Source organism: Embiotoca jacksoni, unplaced genomic scaffold, assembly GCF_022577435.1.
Source record: "Embiotoca jacksoni isolate LCO1_2020_lvr unplaced genomic scaffold, fEmbJac1.0.p SCAF_13, whole genome shotgun sequence".
Taxonomy (NCBI): Eukaryota; Metazoa; Chordata; class Actinopteri; family Embiotocidae; genus Embiotoca; species Embiotoca jacksoni.
Genome location: NW_027185263.1, coordinates 9912787 through 9930133, shown reverse-complemented (window position 1 = coordinate 9930133; position 17347 = coordinate 9912787). Strand labels below are relative to the sequence as shown.

The window sequence follows — 17347 nt, the reverse complement described above, 5'->3', positions numbered from 1 at the left end:
TTGTATAAACAAGCACCTGAAGTGGTCACATGGCAAAAGCTTCCTCTTGAAGATGAGAAGCATGATTCGGTGAGCCTTATGAACCTTTGAGTAGCAGTATTGATGTCATCTATATTCATTCGAGCTTGTTTCAGATACATTCACTGGATCAGGAAATGTCATTGTATTTCATTAGCATTTATACATGAGTGAACTATGAGCTTACTTTGGCCACAAATAAGACACATCTTTTTTCTGCTTACGAGGGGCTACAGTGCCCCCAAGTGGTGTTTAGATGAATTAAATGCTCCTGCTTGGCTGAAGCAAAAAAGGACAATCAATGCATATTTGTGTGGCTCCTCTTTTTTTTTTTTCCTCATGGGACCGAGACAAAACCAGGCTGGAAACATAGCAGCGGCCCTGCTATGTTTCCAGCCTGGTTTTGTCTTGCGAAATTGCCCAACAGTTGCTGATTATCAAACACTTTAATGAATTTACGTCACCAGGGTACATTAATGGACTCTGAATGTCAGAATAAAGAATGGGGCACCATTTACAGATTAAGAGTTAAAGAGGTACGTCAAAAACAGTGTTGCTTTTTCAAAGTATCTTACAAGTTCCTAAAAGCTCAGGTTGTAGGACGTTAAGTTATCATAGTGATAAAATGCTTTTTTGTTCTCATGCACACTGCCAATTCCTTAACCCATAATGTAAATCATTAAAGATGATTCATCCTTCACCGCTAGATGAAAAGCTCTGAGACACCTTAATGCTTCTCGGAAGAAAGGGCCGCTCATTCATGTCACTACACCCAGCAAAATGTATCAAAACAAAAATCAGGAAAGCCGCTTTGCTCGAAGGACAGCATCACTTGTTTTTTTTTCCGCAAAAATAGAGATCGTAACATGCATGTACATTCTGCATTCAGTTTATACTGTTAATCCAGTTCTTCTCCAACCAGCACACAAGTGTCTGTCCACCCTGATAGCAGCCGCTCTCTCTCTCTCACCCACCAACTTAGCGTGAGCCAGTTAGTCGTTAGTCTGCACAATGAAGCTATGACATTTGTGTTGTTAGTATTATCAAGACCATCCAAACGACAAAGACCTTGCTCTCCAACACAACTGCAAACAAAACGTTTTGTCTTTAACTTACGGTTACCAACACAAGTTTATTAACGCTGTCTTACACTCCCACAGACAACTCAGCGCTCTCTATGTGTGTAAACTTAACCAGGGGTGATTTTAGATGAACTTCTGAAACTAAAATGCCCCAAAACTATTAACTGGGTGGTGATTGATTTCAGTTAAATAATGCTGCATTCAGGGAAGGTCAGAAAGTATGTTTACAGTATTTGTTTGAAGGTAAATGTCACATATGGTTGTTTGGTGTGTCCTGTTATCAGTATGAATCCGGGAGTTGGGGGGATGACTGATGGACATGGCCCAGCATTGTCAACCATAAACACAAAGAGATAAAAACATTGGGGAGGTGTAGTTAAACAAAAAGATATTCACATTTACTTGATAATACAATCAGGAAATGATCAAGATTATCATTCAGACCACCCTGACTTTATCAGTTGCAATACTTCCTAGTACGTCACAACAGTATAAGAACAAGTTTTAAGCCTCGATGATGAATGTGGATGTTTGATAAGGAAAAATATGAGGGCTCTGGGGCGTTTAAACTGAAATGCTACCATTAACGGGAAGATATTTATCTCCAATTATCATTTTAATGCCAAAGGGTCATCTTGTTGTTAATTAATCACAACATATCACTCCAGCTTCATCTGCGGTGACACTTTAATTTCAGCAGTTATTATCACTGCCGCCATGTCGACTACATTGTGTCTCTGTAATGGCTCTGTAATGACCCACACTAACTGCAGCTCACATGTCTGGCATTTATTAAAGGAAGTGAGCATCGTCGAAGTACAGAATACATATTATCTGTTCCTATCGGGAGAGACATATGCTCGTTTTAACACTTCCATTGTCCATAATGTGTTCAACATGCCACCGTACATACTGTAGCAATCAGGTGCAATTTCTGATGTACGCATCTGGGTCTTTCATCTTCTCCAGATTATGTTCAAAAAGGCTGTTGGTAAATCAGGTAAGTGAAAGAAATAGCTCCGAGATAATGAGGGGTGAATGAAAATGAAAGGAAGCCATTTTTCATGAAAATAAATTTGTTTGAAAAGAAGATCTTACAGTAGTTTTAAACAGATAGAATTTCACTTATATGATCTACCTGCCTACCTCTTTTCTATGTATCTACCTATGGGATTATGTATGCATGTATATGATTACGTGACTAGTATGTAAGTATCTATCTGTTATTTGTCACTATTTTAATGTGTCTATACCCAAACAAAATGTTTTATGTTAATAAATACTGAATGTTCACCTATTTGTCACCGTTGAAAAAACACAGGGGTCACAAATATCATTAATGATGGTTATTTTGTTTTCATGCGCCCAAGTGAGATATGACCAGGGCCTTGAAAACAAAGTAGCTAAATGGAATCGTAGAAACAAGAACAGTGAAATATTAGCAATACGTTTGCTTGAGTATTTCACCCACTTTAACTGTACGATGTTAAATGCAATATTAATTTGTACCCGGCTCTGATGATCACACACTTTAAGAATGACAAGCAGATCGCCCACACATCAGTGCATATCTGCCTAATGTGCATAAAAAATGGGCCCATAACTCTTTTGGTCACTCTGGTAGAAAAAAAAAGCAGACAATTCCAGAAATGTTATGATTACAACCGAACATTGGGCTGATCGTCCACCCTTGATGGCCGACAGTCATCACGATGGAAACCTGGCATTGAGTTCTTCCCCCTGGATCCACACCCACAGTGAGGCGCACCCAACAACTGTGCATGCAGACATTTGCCTACGAACAAATACTCTAAACTTTTTTCTGACCTCCCCTAAATGCAGCATTATTTGAGAGAAGTGAATGACCACGCAGTTCAGATCTTTGGACTTTTAGTGTCACAAGTCTGTCTGAAATCACCCGTGAGGAAAGCAGCTCAGTTAAGCAGTCACAGCATGCGTCTCCAGTGACCACTTGTGATTGGATTTCAACTACCCGCACTATTTGAAAATGAGCATGTACATCATGTAAATATACAAGTAAATAACACGTAAACGGGCACAGAAGTGCGAGGAGAGAAGTCAAAGCAACAGGCATTTCACCAAATTAAACATCCTTGCTCACTCAAGCCCGAATTTTTTTTTTACATATTTCACATTTATAAATGTCTGAACACTCAAGTTTATAATTCTCATCCTGAACCATTAGGCTTGACCCAATCATGTCAGTCTAAACTCAGATTATTTATATATTCCAACAGGTTTGATAGGTTCGGGCTCTGCACAACGGTGGATAAATGAACTTTGTGAGGGGGCAGGTGCTCTTCCACTGTTGTGGGTCTGATGTGTGTTAGAAATGACAAGCGTGGTAACTAAAAAAAAAATTTAAAAAAAATAAACCCAAAGTAGGTTTTGGCAAAACAAGCATCAAGTGTTTTAATTAAGTAAACAGATGCTTTGTAGCCACGAGTTCATTTTGTAAAGTTCTCCTACTTTCTGCATAGTTCAGCTGTGCTCAGCAGAATCACACCGGATTCTGTAAAATATATATTTTTTTAAAATTTAAAAAAGTTTGGCACAGTGAACAGTACCCATCCCTGTTGACAGGTCTATCATGGACTTCACCTGAATGCAGACTTGCTGGAGGAACATTTTCCCTTTACCGCAGTCAGTTGTGATCTACATATGCGATATATTTTGGTGTTCTGTTTTAAAATCTTAATTAAAGTCATATTAAAGAACTTGAATCATCAAAAGTTTAAAAGTAATCCGTTTTGAGGGCTGTTGTCATGTTGCCCGTGTTTAATTTGGACATTTGAACTTTATTACCCCGTTTTAAACCAAGTATTACAAAAGTTATCAAATAGTAATCAAATGTAACATTACTACGATGAAGTAATGGAATAATAAAGATTACGAATTACATTTTTAACAGGGTAACAAGTAAACCGTAACCTATTACATTTCAAACGAAACATTACCATTAGCCAACTATTTTAACATGCCTATGATCGACATGCATGAAAGGGTTACCTTTACATGGCGGCATAGTGAAATATAGCTAATGAACCAGCCATCATGTTGAAAATATAATAGAAGCACTAATGTTTACATTTTGGACATGAATACACGGACACCCTGTGCAACACCAGCGCCATCAAACGTGAACGATGAACCCGCTTAGCAAGGTGACCTACTTCATTTGCATATCGACGCCAAAAAATCAGCAACAAAACAAGTGAATTCTTACCTAACTTCTCTGGAGATTCACTACCAGCACACCAGTCTCTCGGAAGTGGCGGTATCACGACTTGTCGATAGCGATTTGTGCTTCTTCTTTTTTTTTTTTTTTTTTTTTACATTATGCAAACTTGTTTTTAATAAATACGACGCGGGTTGCTCAGCTGTTGTCGACGGTACTGTGGGATAATTAGCAGTTCCGGATTTCAAAATAAAGGCTCCAAAAGCGAAGCGTAAATTTCAAAGTCTTAACATTTCATTTAATGTCACTTATTGCATACACACACACCACATTACAATGATGTAAACATTTGCTGTTAATTATTGAAGTATTGCAGAAATATAATTTAGTTACCTGTGCTGGGCCACGAGGGTTGACGTCACTTCCTGGCCCCACCTTGAATAACTTATTTCGATGCAGTTCTGATTTCTCATTATCTCATTTTAGAAAGCGAAATGAGTGGAATAGATCAAATGAATGTTTTCTTTGATTTTGAAACCACAGTCATATATTATTGTTATCTACCAGTTCTGGGTCTCTCGGATGGTTAAATCAGTGGATGTTATTTTATGGAACAAAAAAAAAGTTGTTATCTGCTGTGGAAAGTGGTACTTGGACAATTTGGTTGGGTACTTAATCGTGCATGGTTGAAAATGTTTGGGAACCATTGAATTCAAGGAATGGCGGGACACACAAAAACACAAATATCCAAAGTCAGTTGTGGAATTAAATTATTTACTCAAGTACTGTACAACTAAGAGGTAGCATATAATTTACTTGTGTATTTCCATTTTCTGCTTCATCTGCTACTTTATTCTACTGCATTTCAGAGAGAAATTACTTTTACTCTACTGCATTTGTTTCACAATTTTAGATAGCTTATGCTCACTTATCAATCTCGTCTCTCCTCTTTCTCTGCCTCAATTTCTGCAGCCAAAAGCTCTTTCTTCCAAACCAGAATTATATCCTCATTTTCTAACCCCAAAAAGGTCTTCTCCATCTTTTTCAACCTCCTTGACCCATCCCCACCCTCACCCCCTCCTTCCACCCTTCTACCAAGCCACTTTGTCAACTATTTTACAAAAAAGATAGATGACATACCCTTCTCATTTTCTAATCTATCTTCTGTAACTACATTTCCATCAACTTCATCTTCATCCCCTTCGCTTTCCTCTTTCACCCCCCTGTCTCCCAATCAAGTTCTTACCTTGGTAACCTCCGCCCGCCCAACCACCTGCCCCCTTTGACCCCATCCCATCTCACATTCTCCAGTCTATTGCTCCTGACCTTCTTCCTTTTCTCACCCATCTCATTAACACTTCCCTGTCAACTGGCTGTTTCCCGAACTCTCTGAAGGAGGCAAGAGTGAACCCTCTCCTGAAGAAACCCACCCTCAAACCCGGCTGAAGTAAACAACTACAGACCCGTCTCTCTTCTTCCCTTTCTTTCCAAAACTCTGGAGTGAGCTATCTTCAATCAACTCTCCTCCTATCTTCACCATAATAACCTTCTTGACCCTCACCAGTCTGGCTTCAAGGCAGGCCACTCAACAGAGACGGTCCTCCTTGCTGTCTCTGAGCAGCTTCACACTGCTAGAGCAGCCTCTCTCTCCTCTGTCCTGATCCTTCTTGACCTTTCTGCTGCATTTGACACAGTGAACCATCAGATCCTTATTTCCTCCCTTCAGGACCTTGGTGTCTCAGGCTCTGCTCTCTCCCTGTTCTCATCCTACCTTAACGACCGTACCTACCGGGTAATTTGGAGAGGATCGGTGTCTGAACCTTGTCCTCTCACTACTGGTGTCCCTCAAGGCTCCGTCCTGGGTCCCCTCCTCTTCTCTCTGTACACCAACTCTCTCGGCTCTGTCATTCACTCTCATGGCTTTTCCTACCACAGCTATGCTGATGACACCCAGCTGATCCTCTCTTTTCCCCGATCTGAAACACAGGTAGCAGCACGAATCTCTGCCTGTCTGACTGACATCTCTCAGTGGATGTCCTCACACCACCTGAAAATCAACCTCGACAAGACTGAACTGCTCTTCCTTCCGGGGAAAGACTCTCCCACCCTCGACCTGACTATTACCTTCAACAACTCTGTGTTATCCCCGACCCTGACTGCTAAGAACCTCAGCATGACACTCGACAGTCAACTCTCCCTTACTGCCAACATCACTGCAACAACACGTTCCTGTAGATACATGCTGCACAACATCAGGAGAATATGTCCTCTTCTTACTCAGAAGGCGGCGCAGGTTCTGGTCCAGGCTCTGGTCATCTCATGTGTAGACTACTGTAACTCCTTCCTGGCAGGTCTACCTGTTCGTACCATCCGACCTCTGCAGCTCATCCAGAATGCCGCAGCTCGACTGGTCTTTAACCTCCTAAATTCACTCACACTCCTCTCCTTCCTCCTCCTCCTCCGCTCCCTTCACTGGTTACCAGTAGCTGCCCGCATCCGTTTCAAAACATTGGTACTTGCGTACCGTGCTGTGAACAGATCGAGTCCAGTGTACATCCAGGACATGGTCAAACCCTACATCCCAGCCCGTTCACTCCGCTCTGCATCTGCCAATCAGCTTGTTGCTCCCTCACTGAGCTAAACACTCTACACAATCATGACTGTTTGCTGTCCTGGCTCCTAAATGGTGGAATGAGCTCCCCAACGACATCAGGACAGCAGAAAGTCTATAATTGAATAGGTAGCACTTTAGTAGCACTTAAAATGGCACTTGCTTGTAGCACTTTGAAGTTTGGCTATCTTGAAGAAAATTGTACTTTCTTAATTGTTGTTGTTCTGAATTTGTACCCCCATGGTTGAAATGCACTTATTGTAAGTTGCTTTGGATAAAAGTGTCTGCTAAATGAAATGTAATGTAATGTAATGTATTAAAAACTTCTAAGATCAATATGTTATATAGACATCACAGATAATGACATAGATAGTCACATATATCATGTGTTAAAATTAGTTCTACCATGAAAAATGTAAAATGCTGATCACATGTACATATCAATGATGCAATGATTAATATAACAGCCTAAATTGGGCTATATTGCACAATGAGTACTTTTAAAGTCGGCTATACATTTTGCTGACTTTATGTACTCGTCCTTAAGTAAGTAATGCTCAACAGCAGGTCACTATGTTGGCTTCAAAAACTTCAGATTGTAGTCCTGACATAGTGACAATCTAAGTCAGATGATCTTAATAAAATAAACGTACATATTTACTAAATCAAGAATGGATTCCTTACAAAAGAGAAGATGCCATGTTCTAAACGGCAATAGGGGAAAAGACCATTCGGCCTTTAATAATGGTCCTCTGCTGACACCCTCTGGAGTCTTATGGTAACAGCAGGCATGCTGTCTTGTCCCAGTCAATAAGCACACTAGATAGATAGATAGACAGACAGACAGACAGACAGATAGATAGATAGATATATAGATAGATAGATAGATAGATAGATAGATAGATAGATAGATAGATAGATAGATAGATAGACAGACAGACAGACAGACAGACAGACAGATAGATAGACAGACAGACAGACAGACAGACCGACCGACCGATAGACCGACAGATAGATACTTTATTTATCCCGCAAGGGGAATTTTTTTTCGCTAAGCAGCATTTATAGACACATACTCTGTTATTTTTATTTAACAGAGTAAAAAATATGAAATATAAAAATGCGCAATATATACACAATAAAATAGAATAATATTAAATTAAACTAACTAAACAATAGTGAAAAGATTTGACCAAACAAACAAACAAACAACAGTGCAACGGTGTTATAGCTGTGAGATTATTGTATAGTCTGATAGTAATGCTCTCCTGTATCGGTCCTTGTGACAGCGGAGCTAGATGAGTCTGTTGGAAAATGTACTCCGCTGTCCCTGGAGCAGGTGGTGGAGAGGATTATCCAATATGGTTAATAATTTGTTCAGTGTCCTCCTCTCCACCACCTTTTCCAGACTGTCAAGTTTGCAGCCAATTATGGAGCCTTTACCTATAAAATAGCTGATATAACGACACACCACTTCACATATTTGAACATACAATCATGTGTGTAAATTAATAAAAATAAAATAAGTGGGAAAATAACACCCAACTGCATACTGGAATTACATAGGCTACAAGATGACCCACCTCTGGCTCCCTCTCACCAGAAGGATGTCTTAAATCTCGTCCTAAATCTTGGGTTAACAGGTTGATTGTGAACGTCTTCTCAAGCCTAAAAATATCGCGTCGGTTACGTCAGGCCCGCTTTGACGTTTCTGTGTCTGTATCCGCGTTGGCCGGCTGGGGGCAGTGTCGAGCCCGTGACGCGCGTACTGAGCTTCAAACGCCGAAGACGAAGAAGAAACATCGAGTCTCTTGACAGAAAATGGCCGACGTGAAATGCGGCTTTAAAACCCTCCGGCTCCCTGCACATTTTTAAGGTGTCCCACATTTTGACTATGCTCCGTCGCATTCGGTAATTAAGCATAATGTTTAAAAAGGCAAAAAGAGCGAACTTTCGACGGAGGAATGAGTCCGACGAGGATGAGCGTGAGGAGAGCCCGCTGCCGGCGCCGACATCGTTTGGGCCTATCGTGGAAATCCCGTTCATGGAGTCTTCCAACAACACCGTCACCGGAGCGCCGAGCAGCGCGGACAACTACCACAGCAACGGCTTTCTGGCGAACAGTTTAAGAGCTGTCAAGAAAGAAAAGAAAGTCAAAGAGCCAGTACCTTTGCCAGGGCCGACGAAAGCCAGTCTGCTGAGTTTCGACGATGAAGAAGGTAAGACGCTGGCTAAACCAATGCTAAGTTAGCCAGCCACTTAGCCGAAGAAAACGTATTGTCCTTAGCGAGGGTTAGAGTATGAGAGAATTTGTTGTTGTTTTTTTCTGCTCAGGACAGGAGGATATTATTCACGCTTATGTATGTTTGCAAAGCCCCACTGTAGGTAAATAGACACCCCCCCCCCCCCCCCCCCCCCCCCCCCCCACACCGGCCCGGGATATCGTTCCCGTGAGCGCCAACTCGACTCAAACCTGTGCGCGGTCAACCAAACTCACCGTCGACTCTTTCTCTCACGACATGTTTGTAAACAGAAGGACCCGAGGTGTTCAGAGTGAAGAAGTCCAATCACAGCAAGAAGATCGTCAAACAGCTGAAGAAAGAATACAAGGAGGATTTGGAGAAGTCCGGGTGTGTCAAACAAGAAATCAAATCAGGTACGTTAAAATGTAGGCGACGCATAACACCTCATCTCCGAGAGGCTTTGTCTCACAAAAATATCTATTTTTTTTGGGGGGGGGGGAGGTTGGAGACATTCTGCATGTTGCTGTGACATTACACACTCGTCCACAGAAGCTTGTCCTGCCCAGTTCTTACAGAGACCCTCTTTTACCACTGAATGATTGAAGCAGCAGATGAGAAATCAGACGTCAATTGAATACTTAATATCCTGAAATTTGGCCCACTTGAATGGCCCTTAAGAAGCCACAGTGCTAGTATAGTTCGGAAACAATATAATTAATACAGTGGTATTGGGTACATGGCTACCTATCTGCTTTGCACCATGCAAATGTCTCTCTTTCTGCATCCTGTTATTTGCCCAGATGGTCTACCCCAGCCAGCGGTTGCCATAAAAGAGGAAGTTATCAGCCGAGCGGGCAGTGAACACGGGGAGGAAGAAATGGAGGTGGACAGTGCTGATGAACATGACGAAGAGGCAAGAAGTCAAGGCGGTCAGGCACACGGTGCACTGTCCAGGAACAACAACACCGGAGCGACGTTCAACACACTTTCTTCCCTTGGAAGCTTGAGACCAGGTAATTTTACAACGGAAATGCTTGTTCCGACTACGAGGAGCAGTTTCGTGCTTGCGTGTCTTCAAACCTGAAGGATTTGGTGCTTTGTCTCTGCACGACTTTACGAACACCGAGATGAAGACTTGTTTCTCTTTATCCCAGGGGAGATCCCTGATGCAGCGTTCATCCACGCTGCCAGAAAGCGCAGACAGCTGGCTAGAGAGCTGGGAGGTGAAGCCCCCCTGGTAGAGACGGAGGCTCCCAAGAAACGCCTGGCACAAGAAGACCAAGATGCCAGCGACGACGAAGACGAGGAGGAGAAGAGGATCCGCTTCAGCGGAGTCAAGGCCAAAAGCCAGAGACAGAAGATAGCAGAAGAGATAGGTACTGTTCTAAAATGATGCTCTGAATGTTCAGTGATTCTATCCCACTGTTCCCAAATGGTTGTCTCTAAGACATGACCATCCCTCCTCACATGTGTACAGGTATCGAGGGTAGTGACGATGAGGCACTGGATGCAGGTCAGGATGAAGAAGTGAGCCGTTGGGAGCAGGAGCAGATCAGGAAAGGAATCAGCATACCCCAGGTAAGATGGACTGAAAATATTCAGACTCTTGACAACATTGATTACGTTTGTTTTCTTCCAACTTTCTAATTGTTTCATCCTTTGTATTATTTTTAGAAGAAGCTGTGATTTAATTGTGCCACTGATTATTTCAATTATTATAATCTGAAACATATAGTCAATTAAAATTGTGCCGGTTGACAGAATGCCAAACATTTACAGGTTTCCTGCTTTTCTCTTATTTAATATTATTGTACATTAAGTCGCTTTTGAGTTTGGATTGGTGATCTGACACTCCAGCAATTTGAAAATGTCACTTTCAGTTATGTAAAGTTGTGATGGGCAATTTTCACAGTTTCTTGAATTTAGTCAATTAAAAGGTTAATCTAATACATTGATAATAGATTAATTACATCAATAACCATTATTGTAATATCTTGGATGTCCTGTGTTGATAACAGTGTTATTAGTTGTAAAAGCGTTATGTGTTTCCCTTGTTTCCCCCCTCACCCCCCCCCTTTTTTTTTAGGTCCAAAGCAGCCAGCCGGAGGACAACATAGTCTACTACCAGAGCAGCTATGAGAGCCAGCCCTATGGTTCCTCCTACAGCATGCCTTTCACCTACAGCACTGTGACCCCACAGACTGGCAAGCCAACTGGCCGTGCCGACAATGGTTCTGTTCACTACGGGGCCCCTATTAGTGATCTAACCCCGGTATCCATTGATCTGGTAAAGAAACGCCTGCAGGATAGGTAGGTGCAGTGGAAGACAGAAGCAACGTCTAATTTCAGTCTTCAGCTCAGCTGCTGCCATCTCTGTGTGCTGTGGTCGTGAAGACCCAGCAAAGCTACCCACAGATCTCAGGGCCAGACAGGCCAACATGATGTCTCTGTGGGGGCACTCTAAGGCTATTTTTTTTTTTCTGCTTACACTATGTCAGTAATAAAAATTAGACGAGCTGTGTTTGCCTTCAGTCCCATCTAAGTCATCCCTACTGTCTCTCCCTGTATGTTACGTGTCTACAGGCTCGCCCAAATGCATGCAGGCCACAACGCAAATGCCAGGCACTACAAACAGATCAAAGAAGACCTGGCTGCTTCCGAGAGTGCCATACAGCAGCTGGAGGGTTCATCCAATGACAATGCAGATCAATATAAATTCTTGCAAGAGATGCGAGGGTATGTTGGAGACTTGCTTGAGTGTTTCAGTGAAAAGGTAAGATAGAATTTATCTGCGGTCTGATTAGCTGTTTGCTGTTTTGTGTCTGTGATCTCTGGCCACTTAATGTGAATTTGAAAGGGATGCAGTCAAAATATGTTCTGTATTGTGAGACATTATTTGTCAAAATATGTTTAGATTTATTAGTTGATTATTATTATTATTATTATAGAGACTGCACTATTGTTGTTAAGGCTTGTCCACTGTACCTACAAGCCAATATGAGTGCAAATTAGTCACTTGTATGCACTATGTATTTCACAGTAGCTTCACAACTGCTGTCATCAGAGTTAGAAATATGGCATTGATCTGTTATCCCAGCATACTTTTGGAAGTGTTTTTTGCACTACAGCTACATTTTACTACAATAAGGTAACAGTTACGGGAGATGAATTGCTCTGAGAGAACTCCATAGAGTGGCTTAGCCAGCCATACATGCAAGGCGTCTTTAACGGATAGGATGAGTCCAGTTTGGTAAAATATGCTGACATTATGACTCTGACGCAAACTTTATTTTTGTACACCTACGCTCCATTACTAAATGCGTCTCTCAACAGAATAACTTTATTTGCAGCAGCAGAGCAGCAACTTCATGGAGCGAAGAGAGAACTGGCCTGCCAGCTGCCAACATGTGTTTCCTCAGCTAAACTAATCAGTGCACACAACATTGTCAGCATGACTTAGTCCTTTAAAAAAAAAAAAAGTAGACATGACTGGAACTGTATAATATCAGTGTTGAGTGAAAACCTGTAACCGCCGTGGAGTCACTGTACAAGGTGTTTAACATGGCTTTTAACTGGATTTGTCAGTATTTTTTAGAGTAAACTGTTTGCTGAACGCAAGTCCACATGTTCATGAAAATATGACGTTCTAGAGACACCCGAGTTTTCACCCGACACCAGTGATATTTGGGTTCCAGTGTTATTTTGTCCATCATGCTCCTTTTATCCCTCCAGCCAGACACCCCTGTGACTCGGAGTCCCACTTTTGTTGGGTCAGCGGTCACAGAAGGCATCATATCTTTCAGGTACCTGCTGTCCTGGAGCTGGAGGCTGCCATGCACCAGTTACTAAGGCAACGGGCCTCACGACTTGTCCAGAGAAGACAGGATGATATTAAAGATGAATCGTCGGAGTTTGCAAGCCTTTCAAGTCAGTCCATCTTGAAGGTTTTTATGATTTATTTGAACGGCCTCGTTAGTTCTATGTATGTATGTGAGCGAGTGAGCGAGCGAGCGTGCGTGCGTGTGTGTGTGCGTCTGTGTGTGTGTGTGTGTGTGTGTGTGTGTGGTGCACATTCTTGTATCATATAACCCCATTACGTTTCCCTCATGAGTATGATTAAGGTTAAGTGTGATTTTGTGTGAGTGAGCATGTACGTTAATGGGAAATGTTTTACTGGAGGAGCTGTTTAAGCTTCTCTTTGACGGCTGAGTCTCACAGTCAGCTGGATGGTTGTAACTCGGCTCAAGCTATGAGTCACTAAGTAAAGATGACAAAAATGATCTGTTAGTGACCTGTCATCTATCACGTTCACTGTAACATGTCTGAAGTTGCGGCCTGGTAAGTGCCTAGAAAATGAATGATATCAAAATTATTTGTCACATATATGTGTATTACTGGTGTTATCTGATAGTTGATAGGCAGACAGCCTTTTTTAAAATATCAAGTCAATATTGGTCTCAACCTCGCTAATGACATTTCTTTTTTTTTTTTAACAGTTTTAGATTATTCTAAATTAGAGTCCACTTGTTGTTTTTGTGTGAGATGCTGTGTTCCCAGAATAAAAATGAAGTTATGGGTTGGCTTTACCTTTCATTTCTGTCTCTTACATGGCTCCTGTCTCTTGCAGGTAAAGCTGTCATGGCTCCGAATCTAGACTCATTTGGTCGAGACCGCGCAGCGTACCAAGAGCACAGTCGTCAGAGGAGGATAGCTGAAAGAGAAGCACGACGGTGTGTAGCTCACTTGTTCTTCGGTCAATATGTTTTTGCCAAGCTGGTAACGGACTGTCACATGTTCTTGTTCTTAATTTTGCTGCCTTTGTGTTTGTGGGTGGATGCAGAACACGGCGGCGGCAAGCGCGAGAGCAGAATGGAAAGAGGGCTGAGCATAACGAAGGCCTGTCGTCTGATGATGAGGAAACTTCTACCGACATCACCAGCTTCAACATGGAGAGAGGTAAATCCTGAAATTGCGGCAACAGTGACACCGTCAATCATAATGAGGATCACGTCTGTTGATCAGATGTGAATTAACGCGGACATCGGACATTCTGCAACTCGTGGCTAACTGAAGCCTTTTGTCCCGTTCAGATCGTATCATGAAGGACAGTAAGAAAGTATTTGAGGACGTGGTGGAGGACTTTCATTCTCTGGACTGCATCAAATCCCATTTTGAAGTGTGGCGGAGAGACTACGCTGAGTGCTACAGAGATGCTTACATAGGCCTGTGTCTGCCCAAGCTCTTTAACCCTTTAGTCCGTCTGCAGCTCATTACATGGAGCCCTCTCGAGGTAGTGCCCGTGTGTTTTTAACGGAACATATTCTTGTGTGAAAGGACACTGGACGCTGAATTCTGAAATCGGTTTTGTCTTCTTTTTGTCTTTTTTTTTTCACTCTGCAGCCGCAGTGTGCAAACTTTGAGTACATGCTGTGGTTTGAGTCGCTGCTGTTTTACGGCTTCGAGGAGCACAGCACGTTGCAGAGAGGAGATGGAGATATCAGCCTGCTGCCTGCTATCGTGGAAAAGGTCATCCTCTCCAAACTGACAGGTGGATAAAGACCCACACAGTAGCACCCAGCGTGCTCAGACAGATTTCCTTTGTCCGGTATAGAGTAAGTCATGTTGGAGTTTTCATGCGTTGTTTTATTTGTGTATGTGACAGTGTTGGCGGAGCAGGTGTGGGACCCGCTGTCAAGCAGTCAGACGGCCAGATTGGTGGGCTTCACGCACAGACTAATGAAAGGTTATCCCACCGTGCTGCACGGGGAAAACCGCTACACACAGGTGCCGTCCACTCTCTCACTAACTTCTTACACATTAAGTAATGTCTCTGCAAAATACTTTGGCTTTCATGTCCGCTATGGTAAAACTATTGTCATCCTCTTCAATTCCTCTCTCAGGAACTGTTGAAAACAATTGTCTTACGGACCAGACGGACTCTGGATGAAGACGTCTTCCTTCCTCTTTACCCCAAAAAGTATGTTGGACAATTTTTTTAAAATTTGAAATCCAGTTCCTTGAATATATACGAGAAGCACCTGGTAACTGAAATATTTCTTTTGTTGTTGCTTTTGTTCAGTGTGTTGGAGAACAAGAATAGTGGTCCTTACTTATTCTACCAGAGGCAGTTCTGGTCCTGTGTAAAGGTATGTTGTGGATTTCGCCTGGCCTGCATGAGGCCGCTTGACTTCTATAATATTACTGAGCCGTGCTGGATGCTTACCATCTATGACTGTATGTGTCCTTTCATATCATTTGTACAGTAACCGATCATAGCAACATTTACAGCTACAGCAGCTGACAGAATGACTTGGACAATAACATGAATGCCGTTGTGCACTACTTGAGTACATGTTTAACTCCTGTCCCTTCTGTGCGTAGCTGTTGGGCAACATCCTGCAGTGGGAAGGTGTCCTATCCACTTCCTGTCTGAAGGACCTGGCTTTGGACAGTACTCTCAACAGACACATCCTCTCTGCGCTGCAGACCACAGATACAGCTGAGGACAATGTTCAGAAGTGCCAGAAGGTAGGACATGCACACAGTTGTTGTTGTTGTTGTTGTTTTTTATTCTCTCTCTAATGATGGACAATATCAATCATATATTATTAGTTTGAGTAACTTAGTTTATACATTCAATGAAAGAAAAAACTGAGCTTGTAGTTTCTACTGGATCTGGCAGTTTTATGAGAGGTGTTTTGTAATAAAAGGCACGTCAGTGTGATTGGCTTCTCTCCTCTTCCTTGCGCCTTTTCAAACTTGCCAGTCTTAACCTGACACACACACACACACACACACACACACACACACACACACACACACACACACACACACACACACTCTTAATTGGTCAACTTTTACCACTCGCAACTCATTGAACAGGGGGACACCGCCAGTGTTTAAATGTTCGTACCCTTTTCAGGTGGCGGACTGTTTGCCGGCACACTGGTTCTCTGGACTGAAGGGCCAGCAGACGTTGCCTCAGTTGGAGCCATTCTGCCGCTACCTCACCCACCTGGCCAACTCAATTCATCGCAGTAGCTTGAGCGGGTCCGATGTGGAGCGGCGCACTTCCAAGTAAGGAGCTCTCTGCATACCCAGCTTTAGATGGTTTGTTGGGGAACTTGAATGTATTTATAGCTCCATCTGCAGGAATATTAGAGATGGTGCATTGAGAATCACTGCACGGTCAGCATTATTTTATCAAATTAACTCACTGCAATTTAGCGACTGAGATTAATTCCCTTGATCAGTGCTTTTGCACGATGTTGTGATGTGAGGGGTTTTGTGTCTTCTTTTTCTAATATATCCCATATCTTCCAACAGGGACCAGGTCAAAGAGGTTGTGAAGATGTTGGGCCATATGAACGCCCTGGACCACATCATCACTGTGGCAGCAGAGCACGGCATTAAAGACATCAAACCACTTTTAGAAGCCAAATCATAGAGGAGGAAAAGACAGGGTCAACTTTTGTGGTATTCAGCACATTTGAAACCTTTGGATCACCAAGAAGGATTCATTGAGAGTGCATCAGCGGACTTGAAATGAAACCTGGACACCTGGACTGAAAGTAGAAGATGAACAGACGGTGTTGTAAATATTGTGAATATTGTATAGAAAGGTGTGTTCATACACCTTTATTCAGATAGTGCAGTGTAGACACAGGACATGTGGGGACAGAGTGCAGAGCAATGACATGCAGCAAAGGTCCAGCCGGTTGGGAATCGAACCGGGAACTCGCCGCTGACGTCATTTGCACCTCAACCACACGGCAATCAGGTCGCCCATGCTGACAGTATTTAAAATTGTAATTTTATAATTTTGTTGACTCTGACTGCGTTTTGGGAAACGTCTGATCTCTAAACTGAAACTGCATTCACCACGGCCATCTGTAAAAACTGCCTGACCACCTTCACCTCTCTCACGGATGCTTCTTGTCCATATGTGCTAAAAGGTAAAAATTGCACACAGGCAATGACTGTCAACCAACTTGTCTCCCAACAGTCTTGTGAGGCAACTGATGTGATGTTTTTTGATCCCTGCTTCATCCTGTAGCGCTCTTCTGTCACCTTCAACATGACCTTGCAGAATCTGAGCACTTCAGTTTTAGTAGTTCCCCCCCTCACCTCCCACCCTCCCCTATGAATAAAGTATAAAATGGAATGATTACAGTCTTGTTGCAATTAAGTGCAT

The 17347-nt window shown here is 42.5% G+C and overlaps 1 protein-coding gene and 1 long non-coding RNA gene across 2 annotated transcripts in view; one reads left to right on the top strand and one right to left on the bottom strand.

Annotated features, from left to right (window-relative positions):
- The window catches only part of LOC138195930 (uncharacterized), a 43880-nt gene extending 39496 nt beyond the window's left edge, over positions 1–4384 (bottom strand). Inside the window, exon 1 of the long non-coding RNA XR_011178101.1 lies at positions 4348–4384. This is a non-coding gene — a long non-coding RNA (uncharacterized lncRNA). The remainder of the gene's footprint in view (positions 1–4347) is intronic.
- A 4321-nt stretch (positions 4385–8705) lies between these two features.
- paxbp1 (PAX3 and PAX7 binding protein 1) lies at positions 8706–17321 on the top strand. Its single transcript, XM_069146360.1, has 18 exons — positions 8706–9129; positions 9444–9566; positions 9954–10166; positions 10308–10529; positions 10631–10731; positions 11240–11463; positions 11737–11926; positions 12957–13080; positions 13781–13883; positions 13994–14109; positions 14244–14443; positions 14554–14701; positions 14816–14937; positions 15054–15130; positions 15233–15299; positions 15535–15681; positions 16076–16230; positions 16480–17321. Exons 1-18 carry the CDS (start codon positions 8835–8837, stop codon positions 16598–16600), a joined length of 2748 nt encoding a protein of 915 aa, XP_069002461.1. The 5' UTR covers positions 8706–8834; the 3' UTR covers positions 16601–17321.
- The last annotated feature ends 26 nt before the right edge of the window (positions 17322–17347 follow it).

What these genes read in the sequence shown, in the direction of transcription:
- paxbp1 (XM_069146360.1), top strand. Translation starts at nt 8,835, where the DNA reads ATGTTTAAAAAGGCAAAAAGAGCGAACTTTCGACGGAGGAATGAGTCC. An exon ending in CCTTGGAAGCTTGAGACCAG is followed by an intron (nt 10,167 to 10,307) that starts GTAATTTTACAA and finishes TCTTTATCCCAG; the next exon opens with GGGAGATCCCTGATGCAGCG. An exon ending in CATCCTCTCCAAACTGACAG is followed by an intron (nt 14,702 to 14,815) that starts GTGGATAAAGAC and finishes TGTATGTGACAG; the next exon opens with TGTTGGCGGAGCAGGTGTGG.